The 14,825-nt window shown below is 46.1% G+C and overlaps 1 protein-coding gene and 1 long non-coding RNA gene across 6 annotated transcripts in view; one reads left to right on the plus strand and one right to left on the minus strand.

Moving 5' to 3' along the window:
• ABHD17C (abhydrolase domain containing 17C, depalmitoylase) overlaps positions 1-6,946 on the minus strand; it is a 57,227-nt gene extending 50,281 nt beyond the window's left edge. For all 4 annotated transcript variants that reach the window (XM_057720182.1, XM_057720184.1, XM_057720181.1 and 1 more), the window contains exon 1: positions 6,336-6,946. In XM_057720182.1, coding sequence (XP_057576165.1) covers positions 6,336-6,946 — 611 coding nt within the window. The remainder of the gene's footprint in view (positions 1-6,335) is intronic.
• LOC130844104 (uncharacterized) overlaps positions 6,866-14,825 on the plus strand; it is a 64,907-nt gene continuing 56,947 nt past the window's right edge. The window contains exons 1-2 of one of the 2 annotated variants that reach the window (XR_009051179.1): positions 6,866-7,003; positions 10,200-10,282. This is a non-coding gene — a long non-coding RNA (uncharacterized LOC130844104). Of the gene's footprint in view, positions 7,004-7,574; positions 10,283-14,825 lie in introns of those variants that run through there. The other variant, XR_009051180.1, reaches the window with a different exon arrangement.

The raw sequence follows: 14,825 nt of genomic DNA on the forward strand, positions 1-14,825 counted from the left end.
ACTGAAGAACCAGGTATGGCCCGAGAGCACTGGAGGAGGAGGACGGGAACATTAAAGAAAAGGCTGGGGACTTCCCTGGTGGCTCAGTGGTGAAGAATCTGCCTGCCAATGCAGGAGACACGGGTTCAATCCCTGGTCCAGGAAGATCCCACATGCTGTGGAGCAACTAAGCCCGTGCGCCACAACTACTGAGCCTGCGCTCTAGAGCACGCGCGCCACAACGACTGAAACCCACATGCCTAGAGCCCGTGCTCTGCAACAAGAGAAGCCACCGCAATGAGAAGCCTGCGCACCACAACAAAAAGTACCCTCCGCCCGCCTGCCATAACTAGAGAAAGCCCGTGAACAGCAATGAAGATCCAATGCAGACAAAAAAAAAAAAAAAAAGGCTCTAAGCAAACCCCCAAAACACACACTCAACCTATGTCAATTTTAACAGGTCTGTTCCTAAGAGTTACATTCTTCCTAATGGGACATTTTCACATTGACTGCCTTGAATTGCAAGCTGGCATTCTATTTCCATTCTAGAAAGATCATTGTGCCTTCAAGGAACACATTATTCATAACACATTCTGTTTTCCTTGTTCCTAATCAGTCAAACTCAGGTAGAAATCTTGAGCGTTCTTCCTTTAATGGCACCGTAGAATTCTCTCTGAGAAAACTGAGAACAAAGAAGTTAGGTCATTCACTTCAACACGCTCAGGAAAGTAGTAACTGTGTTGCTCCTCCCAGGAGAAATCCATCCTGAGTCCTAACTGTAAACAACATTCACAACCAACTGAAGGTGCTGTTCAAGGATGCCACTACCTGAGGAAATCCACCACAGCCTTCCCATGACTTAGGGATTTTTCAGTTACGGACCCTATGAATCACAGATGCAAAAGTTATAAAAGAGCAACACATGGCTACGCATTCAAAATGCCTCTGATATCTACTCCATCCTTGCACAGCAAAAAGAAACAGTTTGAGATCAACGATACTCAAGCGAACCTACCTTAGTGTCTGGTACAAGCACAGTATCAATATGTGTGTTCAATAGTTAATGGTGTATTAGTTGAAAGAATGAATGAGTGTGGGACTTCCCTGGTGGCACAGTGCTGAAGAGTCCACCTGCCAATGCAGGGGACATGGATGCGAGCCCTGGTCCAGGAAGATCCCACGTGTCGTGGAGCAACTAAGCCCGTGCGCCACAACTACTGAAGCCCGTGTGCCTAGAGACCATGCTCCGCAGCAAGAGAAGCCACCACACTGAGAAGCCCGTGCACCACAATGAAGAGTAGCTCCCACTTTCCACAACTAGAGAAAGACCGTGCACAGCAACCAAGACCCAACGCAGCCAAAAATTAAATAAATAATAAATAAATAAATAAATCTTAAAAAAAAAAAAGAAAGAGAAGGAAATAAGGAATGCAAACAGAGAGACAGAAAAAAAATGAATGAATAAGTGAACGCAATAGTAAGTCTTTTTAACTTGTCTTTTGTACCTAGGCACTGAAAGTTTTGTTTTTGTTTTTTCCCCCAGCCTCTCAGCTTGTAGGATCTTAGTTCCCTGACTAGGGATTGGACCCAGGACCCGGCAAAGAAAGTGCAGAGTCTTAACAACTAGCCCGCCAGGGAATTCCCTGAAAGTTCTTATTTACCCTTCCTCTCTCTGCATTTGCTTTCTCTGAATAGGCCAGTTTCTCTGCCAATGTTACCAAATGCCTCTCTCCGCCAGTCTTTGCAGGGAACAGCTTCTGGGGATGGCAACGGTAAACACTAATAACATAATGAATCAGAAATGCCCCTGCTCTCCTCTTCCTCTAGATTAAAATGTTCCAGCCAAAATTCTCCCTGCCTAACTTATACCTCATTCTCTGGGTTATTTGCTCGCTTGGGTTTGCACCTTCAAATCAGCTTGACTCACTCCCTCTTGAATCACAGGTCCCAATTCTGCAACCTAAAGCTGCTCACATCCCAGAAGACCCCGAAGGATGTGTGTTGAGGAGACTTAATCTGCCTACTTAATCCCATCTTAAGCAACAGTCAGCTTTTCCTGCACAGATTAATTACAGCTCGAATTACAGCACTACCCTTCCATAAGCCTACGCTGATTTTCACAGTGTCCTTTCTACAAATATTTCTAAGTGATTCCAATCCATTCCCTCAGTTGCTTGGATTCCCAACATGCTTATAAAGTTTATCAGTAACTCAAATGTAAAACATGTCCTAACCTTCAAGGCTTCTACCCCGTTTAGATTCTCAACTGTATCTCTCACTGTTCTAATACCAACTGCCGGTAGCCTGAATATTGTGTGACTTTTGGGGGGGGGGGGGGGGGAGCACACGTGCATGTGTCCCATCCCCCCAATTTTTCCCCTCAAATCTTTATTGGAGTATAATTGCTTTACAATGTTGTGCCAGTTTCCACTATACAACAAAGTGAAACAGCTGTATCCCTAACGCGCCCCTCGAGGTCATCACCACCCCCAAAATGTATATGTTGGAATCTAACTCACAGGGTGATGTTATTAGCAGGTGGGGCTTTTCAAAGGTGACTAGGTCATAAGGGTGGAACCCATATGAATGGGATTAGTGCCCTTATAAACCAGCCCAAGAAAGCAGCCTTGCCCCTTCCACCATGTGAGGAAACAATGAGAAGTCCGAAACCAGAAAAAGGATTCTCACCAGAGCCCAACCATGCTGGCACCCTGATCTCAGACTTCTAGCCTCCAGAACTGAGAAATTCTTGTTGCTTTTAAGCCACCCAGAGTACGGCACTTTGCTACAGCAGTCTGAACCTAGTAAGACACCAGCTTACTTCTGTGCTGAATCCACACTCTCCCTGGCTCTTTCAAATCCTGCCTCTCTTCTACACCCTTTTCAATCATTTTTCAAATGCTGAAAATAATCATCTACTGGCCAAATAGCACTGACCACCTTTCTTGCCTTCAAATTTACTTCCTCCCGAAAACCTTACCTTAGATTACTGGCCCACTCTACTTTCATCATTTAGGGAATTTGCTACCTTTACCCACGGAAATACTAGGTAGTATTTGTGATTGAAGTCCTCCACCAAGGACTGGGCAGCTCTCTACAGCATGCACAGATAGTAATGGAGAAAGGATGAAGAGAAATACAAAAGGGTTACTGTTACTCTTCTGTTCAATACAGATACTTCAGTGTTGAAACATGGGCATGTAATGGATACAAAGCAGATCAGACCTTGAGCCAATACACTGTAACCCCTTTCTTTGCCTATGGCTATGCCCATGGATACCAAACCCTAGAGATAAAACAGATGCCACCCTTTGTAAGAAAATAAAGAAAATTTGAAGCTATCCCATTTATTTATGGGGCACCCACATGTGCAACCCATTACACAAATATTTAATGAGTGCCTATTATTTTAAGGCACTTTGCCAATTGTTGGGAATGCAGGTGACAGAGAGTCCTTGCCCCGAAAGAACTTTCAACCTAGTGGGATGCTGTTATACAACAGGACACAGCAACACAGTGTGATAAGTGCAGGCAAAGGAGCTGAGTACCAGGTGCACAGGAACACCAAGGGTCCCAGAACCCAATCGGGACCCAGTCAGGATTGAGAATTTGGGGCACAGGGAAAGGGCATATACCTGAACTTGAGGAGGGAGCGCAAGTACTGGGCTGGGCACTTTGGGGGACACACAGCACTGATGCACACACCTTACAATCCTCCTGGGGGAGTAACCGAAGTGCAGAAATAGAGATGATTTAGGACAGGATGGGCTCTCTGATCAGTGTTCTGAGCAGCGTGGTTCATCAGGAGATCAGAAAAGAGAAAGAGCCCCAAGGAAGACATGAAGGCTGGGGGTGGGAAAGGGGATCTGAGGCAGCCACAGGAAAATGGGTACATGTGGCGGGAGGCACTGCTGCCGTGGCAATGACCTGGACAGAGCCGTAAATGCAGAGAAAAGGGCATCTTCCAGGTAAGGTTAGGGCAGAAAACCTACAGAGAGCAGAGTGAGGGGAAAGGCTAAAAGAAGGCAGTTAAGGCACTGCTTAGCTTCAGAGTCAAGTAACTCCTAGCCTATTAGAATAACTGAGACATGTAAATGCACCTCTAGAGAAATTTGATAAATAGGACAGCACGGTGTTGTGGAGAGTACTACACTCGCAGCCAGGAGACCTACTGCTCTTCCCCCGGCCTCTGGCAAATGAGGGTGCACACAGACAGTGCCCATAAATGAGATGCGAAATAAACTTAGTCCTTCACCACCAGCATTCTTTTTCTTCTAACAAACACCACCACCACCACCACCACCACCAGAACATAGTCTACATGTGTATTTGCCCACAGGCAAAAATAGCTTTGTGAGACATTTGCTTCAGATATATAGACACAGATGTGTGTGTGTGTGTGTGTGTGTGTGTGTGTGCGCGTGCGCGCGCGCGCGCGCGCGCGCTTGATCTAGATGTAAAATGTGTTTCTTACTTTGGGTCACAATCAAAAAAGTTTGAAAGGCACAGGACAAGAAGATGTGTAAGATTTCTTCAAATCCTAAGATTCTCATTTAGCCTTTAAGTTCTAACCTATTTTACAGGTGAGTAAATCAATCTAGATATGTTTTAGTATAAAATTAAAGAAATCCTGTACAAAGTTTAGCTATACCATTGCACAATTCAAAATTTAACCTTACCTAAAACAATGCCCTTAATTAAATTAAATATGACAAAAGTCTCCAGGAAATAACTATGCCTCACATATGTTGTAACACAGACACACCTGCATATTCAGGGCAAAGGTTAGCCTTACATCTGAAAGGATTTCATTCTAATCCAGACACACACATACAGGAACAGTGTTCCACAGAGATTTTACCATAAAACCTACTCAAGGTAGAATTTTAATGTTTCACTTTAAAAAGACCTAATGCCAACCCTCACCTTTAATACCTTTACCAACAGCAGTTTCTAACAATCTATTGACTGTGTGTGACACACGTACTTTTGAAACCCTTTACCGCAACAGGTGGCCTTTTGAAATACTTGTAGATTCTAACTCAGTCTATCTGCCTATGATACAATCTCAGCCTAAACCACTTTCAAAAAGCTATCATCCAAATGAAGTCCTTCAGAACTTGAATAGAGAACGTGAATAAGCAATGTATTAACTCCCAAGTACTTCCCTGTTGGACAAGCCATCTTCCCAGAAAGGCATAGGGTGATCTATGAGTGTGCGTATGAACTGGAATGGAGAAAAAAATCACTAAGGTCTGCAGTCTGTATAAACCAAGCAAACACATTTTAGATAAAGACTGTATGTGTGGATAGCCATAGCAGGGACAATTATACTTATTCTGGGGATTCTTTCATTTGAGCCATCTGATGTCATAAAAGACATGACCTCCAGTATTTTCACCATCCCTGCTACCAGGTGGCCGGGGCAAAGTCATAGATACCCAAACTGGAGCACAAACAGCTGATGTGACTTGCCCGCTTACCAGACTTTTGCTTCACTTGAGACTAACACTCAAGTTTTGTTTGCTGGTCTTACCAGGTGTAGCCCCGAAACCACACCCCGCAATGTGTGTCTTGCACAGAAAAGGCCCTCCCTCCATAAATACTTTCGAGTCCTTCTGTGAATGCTAACTCAAGGTCAAGAGATTCCGCAAAACCTATAACATAGATTCCAATTCATCCTGGGTTTTTACTGAAGCTCTGAGGAAGATGCCAGGCCCACAGCCACCAGTTAACTTCCCCTCCGCAGTGCCAGCTACTCAGCCCCACCAGGAAGCAAACTTCACACCATCCGACCCTCCAGCTGCCTCCAAGGCCGCCCAGACATCGTCCCGCGGAGCACTTTACAACTGGAACATCTTTAGAAGTCGTCCAGTCTCGTCCCCTGATTTTCCAAGGAAGGAGACAGAGGCCTGAGACTCATGCGCCTTGCCCAAGGTCACTCCAGCCTGAGGACCTCCGGCCCTCGGCTGCTAGCTCATACAAACTGAATGCGAACCAAGTTGTTTCTGCCCGGTATTTAAACACCCCCACGTTGCCACTCGCGGTGACCAGAGCACAAAAGACTCAGCCGGTGGGTCGGGGGCACCCAGGAGGGCCAAAGCAGGCAAAATCCTCCGAATCTGAACTCTCCAGGAACCAGAGGGCTGGCGCGGTTTTGGAGGGAGGGAGAGAAAGCTAGGGAGGGAGAAGAAAAGAGAATCCACGGCGGCCGCGAGCCGGGGGTGGGGGGTGGGGGTGTCTCTGCTCGCCCACAGCCCGGGAGGAGGGTCAGGCCGCCCCAGACGCCCCCGGGGGACCCCCAGCCCGCCTCCCTGCAGCGGCAGGCCAGGCCTGGCGACCCCCGCCGGGCTCACCGGGTGCGCAGCGCCTGCCACGCGGCGTCGATGTCGGCGTAGAGGTTCTTCTCGGAGGGCTTGCCCGAGCTGACGCCGTAGCCCGAGTAGTCGTAGGAGAAGATGTTGCAGTTGATGCGCGAGCCGAGGCCGATGTAGAAGCTGCACATCTGGCCCAGGTCCACGGCGTTGCCGTGCGAGAAGAGCAGCGTGTAGCGGCTGGAGGGCGCGCAGCGCACAAACATGCAGCCGAGCCGGTTGTCCCGGGCGGTGCGCGAGAAGAAGACCTCGACGGCGTCCAGCTCGCGCTGCGAGTACTGCCAGTCGGCGCGCTCGCTCAGGTGCAGGCTGCACGCGCCGGGCCCCGCGCCCGCGCCCTCCTCGGGCTGCTGCGGCGCCGGCTGGGCCGCGGCGGTGGCGGCGGCGGCGGCGGCGGCGGCGGTAGCGGCCGCCGCGGAGGCCGGGGCGGGCGCGCCGGGGCCGCGCTGCTCGGGCGCAAGCACCGTGTAGGTGGGCTCCGGCGGCAGGAAGGCCAGCTTGGCGGCGATGCGGCTCGGGCAGGGCGGGCAGCAGAAGAGCCAGCACAGCTCGCCCAGCGAGAAGCCGTTCATCCTGGGGCCTGGCTCGGGCATCGGGGCGGCCTCGAGCCCGCCGTCGCCGCCGCCGCCGCCGGCACGACAGGCAGGCAGGTTGGCTCCGGAGCGAGGGCGCGAGGGCGCGAGGGCGGGCGGGCGCGCGGCGAGGAGCGGGCGAGCTGAGCGCGGAGGGCGGCTGCGGCCCGCCCGCCCGGCCGCTGGAGGAGGAGGGGGAGGGGAGGCGCAGGAGGGGGGAGGGAGGCGGGGCCGGCCCGGCGGGCGCGGCGCTGGGAGCCGGGGCGGGTCAGCGGCGGCCCCGCGGGCCGGGCGAGGCGCGGGCAGCCGGGGCCCGCGCGCGGCACACAAAGCCGGCGGCGGCGGCCATGCCGGCTGGAGCGCGCCGGCCCCCGCCCCCCGCTCCCGCACGCCCGCCGCCGCCGCCGCCACTTCCGGGTTACCGCGGCCCCGCGGGGACCCGGTGCGGGGCCCGGCATCTGGGCGGAGCTCCCAGGCCGCCTCCCCGGACTCCGCGTGCTGGGGCGCGGGCACCTGCTCTGGCCTGGGAAGCGCGTCTCCCTTCCCGGGACGGACCGGGGCCCGGAGCGTGGGGCGCCCGGGCTTAGGTGTCTGCGTGGGGGGCAGGGGGGCAAATCCCCGGGGGGGGCCCTGCTGGGGGCGCGGGCACCTTTACCCCCCTGGGAAGCACGACCTGGGGGCGACGGGAGCTCAGGGGCTCGGAGGAGCAGGGCGCCCCGACTTAGGCATGGGGGGGCAGTGGAAGTGGCGCGGGTGTGCTCCCCAATCGGACTATTCCCCTCCCTCCCCTCCCCCTGGAATTCCCTTCCCCAAGTCCAAGTTTTCTCATGCATGGAGGTTCTTGAGAATGTACTGAAAAATTAACGAGTTGGATTGAACCTGAAATACTTGACTCTCTGTGTCCACGGAGCTTTCTGAACTGCCTCTTCCCAAAGTCTCAGACCATAAGGGGTACTGGTGGTGTGGGATAGAGCGGCGATCGCTGTTTCCCAGTTACAGGGACGCTCTTTCTGTATACGCAGCCACAGTGTTACCTTCCTAGGGGCATGACTGGGCCTTTAGTAAATCCCTGTATCTATAAAAGTCAGCTATTATAACAGGGCCCACTGTGTATTTAGCAATATACCAGGTTGCCGTTGTCATTTCTAATCCCACGGGCAGTAGATTTTCTAGTAGTAACTAGGTGTCCTTTACAGTGCTAGTTTCTCTAGACTCGTTTCTCAGGTCCGAGATTTTTCATGGTCTTAGGCACGAAAGATCTTATAATGATTTAAATCCATTGAAATCTTGGCATTCGTCTTTAAGTGATTTTTTTTCCCCAAATATTACTCTCAGTGTCTTGTAAGCTCTGGTGCCAGCTTCACAGAGTTTCTGTCCTTGCTTTTTCCTCCTGATTTGGCAGCTAAATTCCCTTTCAGGAATTGACAGGAGATACCTTTCCTGGACTGCAAGCAGGGCAGCTAGACACAAGGAAATTGGCAGCATCACCGCTCTGGGTCTGTTGTTTTAACTCACAGGTGTCCAGGAGAATTTAAACTTTTATTGTGGTTTTTGTGGCAGGTGTATTTTTGAGCACCTTCATCTAAGTGAATTTGCCAATGCTGATGTCAACAACCTTCAGGACCTGGTTTTAAAAGATTATTTCTTCACTAAAATAGGTTTTAAATGTTTTTTGAAACTATCCAGAAAGTGGCTAAAGAAAACTTGGTTGGCAAAGCCTGTTCCGCTTAAATGTTTGAAGTCTTATTTTAAAGTTATTCACACTTGGTGATGTTCCACCCAAAACCAAACTTTTGTCTTCTGGAGGTTAGGATTCCCTTTTTAGAAAGTTTTATAACTTTCTACTGTTTAGGCACTTTGTTTCTTGTATTCAACATATAATGATGTAATGTTTTTCATGCTCGCAGCACCTAAGATTTTAGAACTTTTGTGCTGAAGCAATAAAGATAAGACAGTCCCTGCTCTCAAGTACCTTACAATTTAATTAGAGTATTGGCAGAAGATTCAGAACACTTTTCCCGCCCCCCGTGCACTAAAAAAAAAAAAAATCTCCATAAAAGCTAAGGAAATGGTTTTGAATCCTGGTTCAGTGGTGATATTTGTGTGGGAAGGTAAGGTGATAGCAAAGTGTGTTACTCCCTAATCTTATTCACAATAAGAATAGAATTTGGGGAACTGAGATGAAAAAGTGTCTAACCCGCCCCTTGGTCAGTCTTTCTCAAATACTGCTCTCCTCATCTCTCTTTTGATGGGACTTGAATAGTATGTAGTTCTTGAGTGAGAGTCCCAAGCAGGTGTGTCCTCAGTGCGGCTGATGGAAGAGACGGGCCTTATATTCCAGATGGCCTGGCGGTAGTGTTAACATTGTTAGGAAAAATTTAAAGTCAGATATTTGTTGTTTTTTTTTTTACATTCCTAAAGGATTTGTGGAGTGTCACACAGTATAATATCAATCAATCAATCAATCAATAAAAAGCTGGTTTTTATTTTCATCCTCTTAGAAGTCTACACAGAGGTGGATTCAAAGAGCATTTATTTCCCTGGACAGTATGTTGGTTCAGGTTTGTGGGAATATTAAATTGAGACCCTCTTTTAAATGAATTTTCCCGTACTGATTTCAGTAACCTTTCTCCCCTGGTTTCAAAAGACTGTGTCTTCACCAAAATGATTTTTAGGTGTTTTTGAACAATCCAGAAACTTGGCTAAAGAAAATCTGGTTGACAAAGACTTTCAGACTATATTTGAAGTCAATTTTAAAATTGTTCACACTTCATGAAGTTTCGCCTAAAACCAAATTTTTATCTGTGCCGTAGAGTAGGGCTCCCAAACCTTTCTCACCTCATGCCACATATAGTCATGGTCAAGTTTGTGTGGCCCCTTGAGACAATGCCCCCCTGGGGAGGGGGGCACTCAGCCTCCCTGTGCCAAAGAGGTTCAGTATCTCTGCACACCTCTCACACCCACAGCAAATGTGGCAGCATGCCTTGGCATATGGGTTGGAGAACTTCAGCATGCAGCACAGGAAGAATAAACTTGCCTTGTAGAATGCAAAGGTCAGGGATTACTAGCTGTTCACTTTGACCTTAAAACATGTCTATGTGGGGACTTCCCTGGCAGTCCAGTGATTAAGACTCTGCGCTTCCACTGCAAGGGGTGTGGGTTTGATCCCTGGTGGGGAAGTAAGATCCCGCAAGCCTTGAGGCATAGCCAAATTAGGGGGGGAAAAAATAGAGTGCCCTCTTTTACTTTTCTTTCTTTTTTTTTTTTAATTTAGGACTGGTTGCTCTGAGAAGGCAAGGATCACATCTATTTTAGTCACCACTGTTTTCCCCATGCCTGGCTTAAAGAAGATGCTCAGTAAGTATTAATTAAATTGATCAATTAAAGAATGAGTGAGTGATTTAGGGAATACATCAAGAGACCAAGGCTGTTCCTTCTGATAGGGGCAGTATTATTGGAGTATAGGCTTTGAGGAAGACACAGAGAAGTCTAAAGCACATGCCAGCGTCCCCCTGCAGGAACAGACTACACATGTCCTCTGGCTAAGGAGTTGTGGCATTCTCCCCATCTTTCTTACTAACAGGGCTCAGGTTTTGTTCCAGTTGATAATGCTGCCAGTTAAGACGCGCAGTCACCTGGCCTCCCCTGCTGTGAAGATGGCCACATGACACAGTTCTGGCTACTAGTCTCTAAGTGGAGAGTTGTGCAGAGCTTCTAGAAAGACTTAACAGAGCCAGACTCATCTGGAATGTTTCTCTCTGCCCTTTCCCTTTGTTCCCATTTGGGTGGCAGGCGTTATTATTATTAGAGCTCTGGGAGCCACCTTGCCACAATGAGGATGAACTTCATAGTTGAAAATGGTGGAAAAGAAAGATAAAAGTCTAGATCCTTCATGGCATAGTTAACACCAGCTTTGCTTGCATCTGGGCTTCTTGTTATGTGAGAACAATAAGTCACTTTATGTAACTGTCGCTGAGTATTTTGTTACCTGTAGCCTAATGCAATAATTAGGAATCTAACTCAGGAATGAAAAGCAAAAGCTCTTACACTGTTCTTAACTGCTTTCTCAATAAAGTCAAAGAACAGTTTGTTGATCAACAATGGAACAGTTATGGCTGAATCCTGCTGTTTTCCCCATTAAAAAAAAAATTGGGACTTCCCAGGTAGCACAGTGGTTAAGACTGCATGCTCCCAGTGCAGGGGGCCCAGGTTTGATCCCTGGTTGGAGAACTAGATCCCACATGCACGCTGCACAACTAACAAGCCCATGAGCCGCGACTAAGGAGCCTGCCTACTGCAACTAAGACCCGGTGCAACCAAATAAATAAATAAATATTTTAAAAAATATGACTAAAGATGGGATAGATTTTTGTGGCGATATCTATTAAACAAATTTTCTTCAGAAATGTGAAGAAAATCAAGCTTATAATTTTTATCATAGTACAGATGACATTGGAGGCAATTCCAGGAGATCTAAGCCAGTGTTAATTAGGTTAAGGGCCCACCATTCAACTAAAAGCTTTTGGAGGCAAAGTGTCTTTTCCCAGAGCCTTTTTCAGCCTGAGGGCTCTTATCAAAGGTGTTGTAAATGAGGTCACTGGAACCAGCTGGGGAGAGCTCCTAGATCCACCAGATGCTGAGAAAGCCCTGCAGAGATAAGGATCGAAAGAAATAAAACACCAACCCCCCACAGATTGGTGTTTTCACAGTTCCATTCTTCACACAGATGATTATGTCCTCAGACCTGCATTTCTTACTAGTCTCATCCTGTCACCTATTCATGGATTCTTAACAGGCGGCCCAAGTCCCTGAAATTGATCACAGAATTTGGACTTGGTAAGCTACTTGAAGATAGGAACTGTGTCCACTTGCTTTTCCCTCTACAATCAGCACCAAACAATATGTCCTAGCACATAATAGGAACTCAAAACATATTTACTAGTTATTGGAATTCAATTTCTACTAATTTCTAATTGCTTTTTTAATGTGCAAAGATGTAATAGATTAAATAAGTGATTTTTTAAAAATGGGTAGTGAGAAGGAACAGCCTCTTATATGCTGAGCTTGCAAATCTAATTTTAAGGTGACAGTGAACAGTGTCATGGCTTGAATTTTACGGGGGTTTTTTTTCCAGAATTTTGGATAGTTGCACATGAAAACAGTGTACATGAATGATTGACCTATAGTGTTATTCCAGGAAATTTACAGTAATGAATATTAAGTACATACTCAAAAAAACAATAACACCAGCATAAGACCAGACAGATCTACCTGTCTGTAAATATTTCAGGTGTGACAAAGTTGATATTTCACATTCATAGGATTATATTAACTTATTTTGATAATTGGTTAACTATTTGAAAAAAAGATAAAGTTCAATTCTGATGGATCCAAAAAATCCAAGATTTTTTAAAAGGAAACCAAAAGACAACTGGGAAATTTAGATGAAAATTTATATATTTTTGAGCTTAATACCAAAGGCAGAAACCACAAAGGAAAAAATTGGTGATTTGACTGCATGATTTTCAGTTTTCTATATATTGAAGTTTTTACAGATGAAATGCGATGATGTTGAGGATTTGCTGCCAAAAAAAAGGAAAAAGAAAGAAATAAAAGAAGAAAAAAAGAAAAAGAAACAAGGTTGATTAGCCATGAGTTGATAATTGTTGAATCTGGGTGTTGAGTTGATGAGTATATGGGGGTTTCATATATGATTCTCTACTTTTGTATATATCTGAAATTTTCCATAATAAAAAATTTATATTTTTTTAAATTTTAGGATTTTGAAAGACTATTTGCCATGAATTCATTTTTTTAAAAAAAAGACAGTATGCCCCAATGGGAAAAATGGACAAAATACATGAACAAGCATTTTGTCAAAAGGAGTACAAATGACCAATAAGTGTATGAGAAAAAGTTTAGACTCAGTTTATTTTTTTATTTTTTATTTTTTTTTAAGATTTATTTATTTATTTGGCTGTGTTGGGTCTTCATTGCTGCACGTGGACTTTCTCTAGTTGTGGCAAGTGGGGGCTACTCTTCATTGCAGTGTGAGGGTTTCTCATTGCGGTGGCTTCTCTTGTTGGGGAGCATGGACTCTAGGTGTGTGGCCTTTAGTAGTTGCAGTGCATAGACTCAGTAGTTGTGGCTTGCAGGCTCTAGAGTGCAGGCTCAGTTGTTGTGGCGCACGGGCTTAGTTGCTTCCCGGCATGTGGGATCTTCCTGGCCCAGGGCTCAAACTCATTTCCCCTGCATTGGCAGGAGGATTCTTAACCACCTTACCAGCAGGGAAGCCCTACACTCAGTTTAAAAAAGCAAATTTAAAAAATTTATTTTTAACCTTCTTGCATTGACCCAAATTTTAAAAAAAAAAGGAATAAAAAACACTAGTACTCTGTTGGACATGATGTAGAAAGGTAAACACTCTCAGATACAACTTTCTGGTGGGAATATTAATTGATATAACTTTCTGGAAGGAAGCTTGACAACATATATTAAAAGACTTAAAACATGTCAAACTTGTAATCAAGTAATTCAGGTTGAAATTTAGCCTAAGGAAATGATCCATTTTGTGCATAGATTTTTAAATACTAGGATGGGGCTTCCTAGGTGGTGCAGTGGTTGGGAATCTGCCTGCCAATGCAGAGGACACAGGTTTGATCCCTGCTCCAGGAAGATCCCACGTGCCGCGGAGCAACTAAGCCCGTGTGCCAAATAAATAAATAAATACTAGGATGTTTATGACAGTGTAGTTTATAATGGCAAACACAACAAAACAAAACATTGAGAAGGTCAAAGTCTAAAAAAGAAAATAATAGCACATTCAGACAGTAGATCAATATGTGCCATGAAAACCGAAATGAAAGAGCCACGTTTGTTATCACAGGAAAATATCCACAATGTGTTGAGGAAAAACAACACAAAATATGTACAGCAATTTGTAGATATACTTTCAGAGTTTAGGCCCAGGGCTTCCATGGTGGTCCAGTGGTTAGGACTTCCCTGGTGGTCCAGGGGTGGTTTAAGACCTCCAGGCTTCCACCACAGGGGGTGTGAGTTCAATCCCTGGTATGGGAAGTTCTGTATGCCTCGAGATGCAGCCAAAAAAAGAAGAAAAAAAAAAGTTTAGGCCCAGAAAAAAAAAATCACTGGTCAATGAGATTATGGGGATTTTTTTTTTTTTATTTGGTTGGTTGGTTGTTTCTCATAGATGTGTATATTCTTTTAGTTCTGGGCATATATTATTTTATACTTTAAAAGGAATAAAGGTTATTATAAAACAAACAGGGGAAGAAAAGGAGGAAAGAAAGTACTTTAGAATAATGAAGATGTTCTTCTGGCTACTTTAAGATTCTTCAAAAATTAACATCCCACGACTTCCCTGGTGGCGCAGTGGTTAAGAATCCGCCTGCCACTCCAGGATGGAAGATGCCTTTGAGGACTGGGGCGGGGAGGGTGGGGGGGGCTTGGGGGGGGCGTCAAGGAAGGGAGGGAAGATGGGGATATGTGTATAAAAACGGATGATTGAACCTGGTGTACCCCCCCAAAAAATAAATAAATAAATAAATTAAAAAAAAAAAAAAAAGAATCCGCCTGCCAATGTAGGGGACACAGGTTTGATCCCTGGGCTGGGAAAATCCCACATGCTGCAGAGCAGCTAAGCCCATGTGCCACAACTACTGAGCCTGTGCACCACAACTACTGAGCCTATGCGCCACAACTACCGAAGCCTGCGTGCCTAGAGCCCATGCTCCACAACAAGAGAAGCCGTAGTACCGCACCGAGAAGCCTGAGCACTGCAATGAAGACCCAGAGCAGCCAAAAAATAAATAAAATTTAACATCCCAAAGATAATTTTCCATTCACATGAGAACAAAATAGTTTTATTACAATTGAGTTA

This window comes from Hippopotamus amphibius, chromosome 2, assembly GCF_030028045.1.
Source record: "Hippopotamus amphibius kiboko isolate mHipAmp2 chromosome 2, mHipAmp2.hap2, whole genome shotgun sequence".
Classification (NCBI taxonomy): domain Eukaryota; kingdom Metazoa; phylum Chordata; class Mammalia; order Artiodactyla; family Hippopotamidae; genus Hippopotamus; species Hippopotamus amphibius.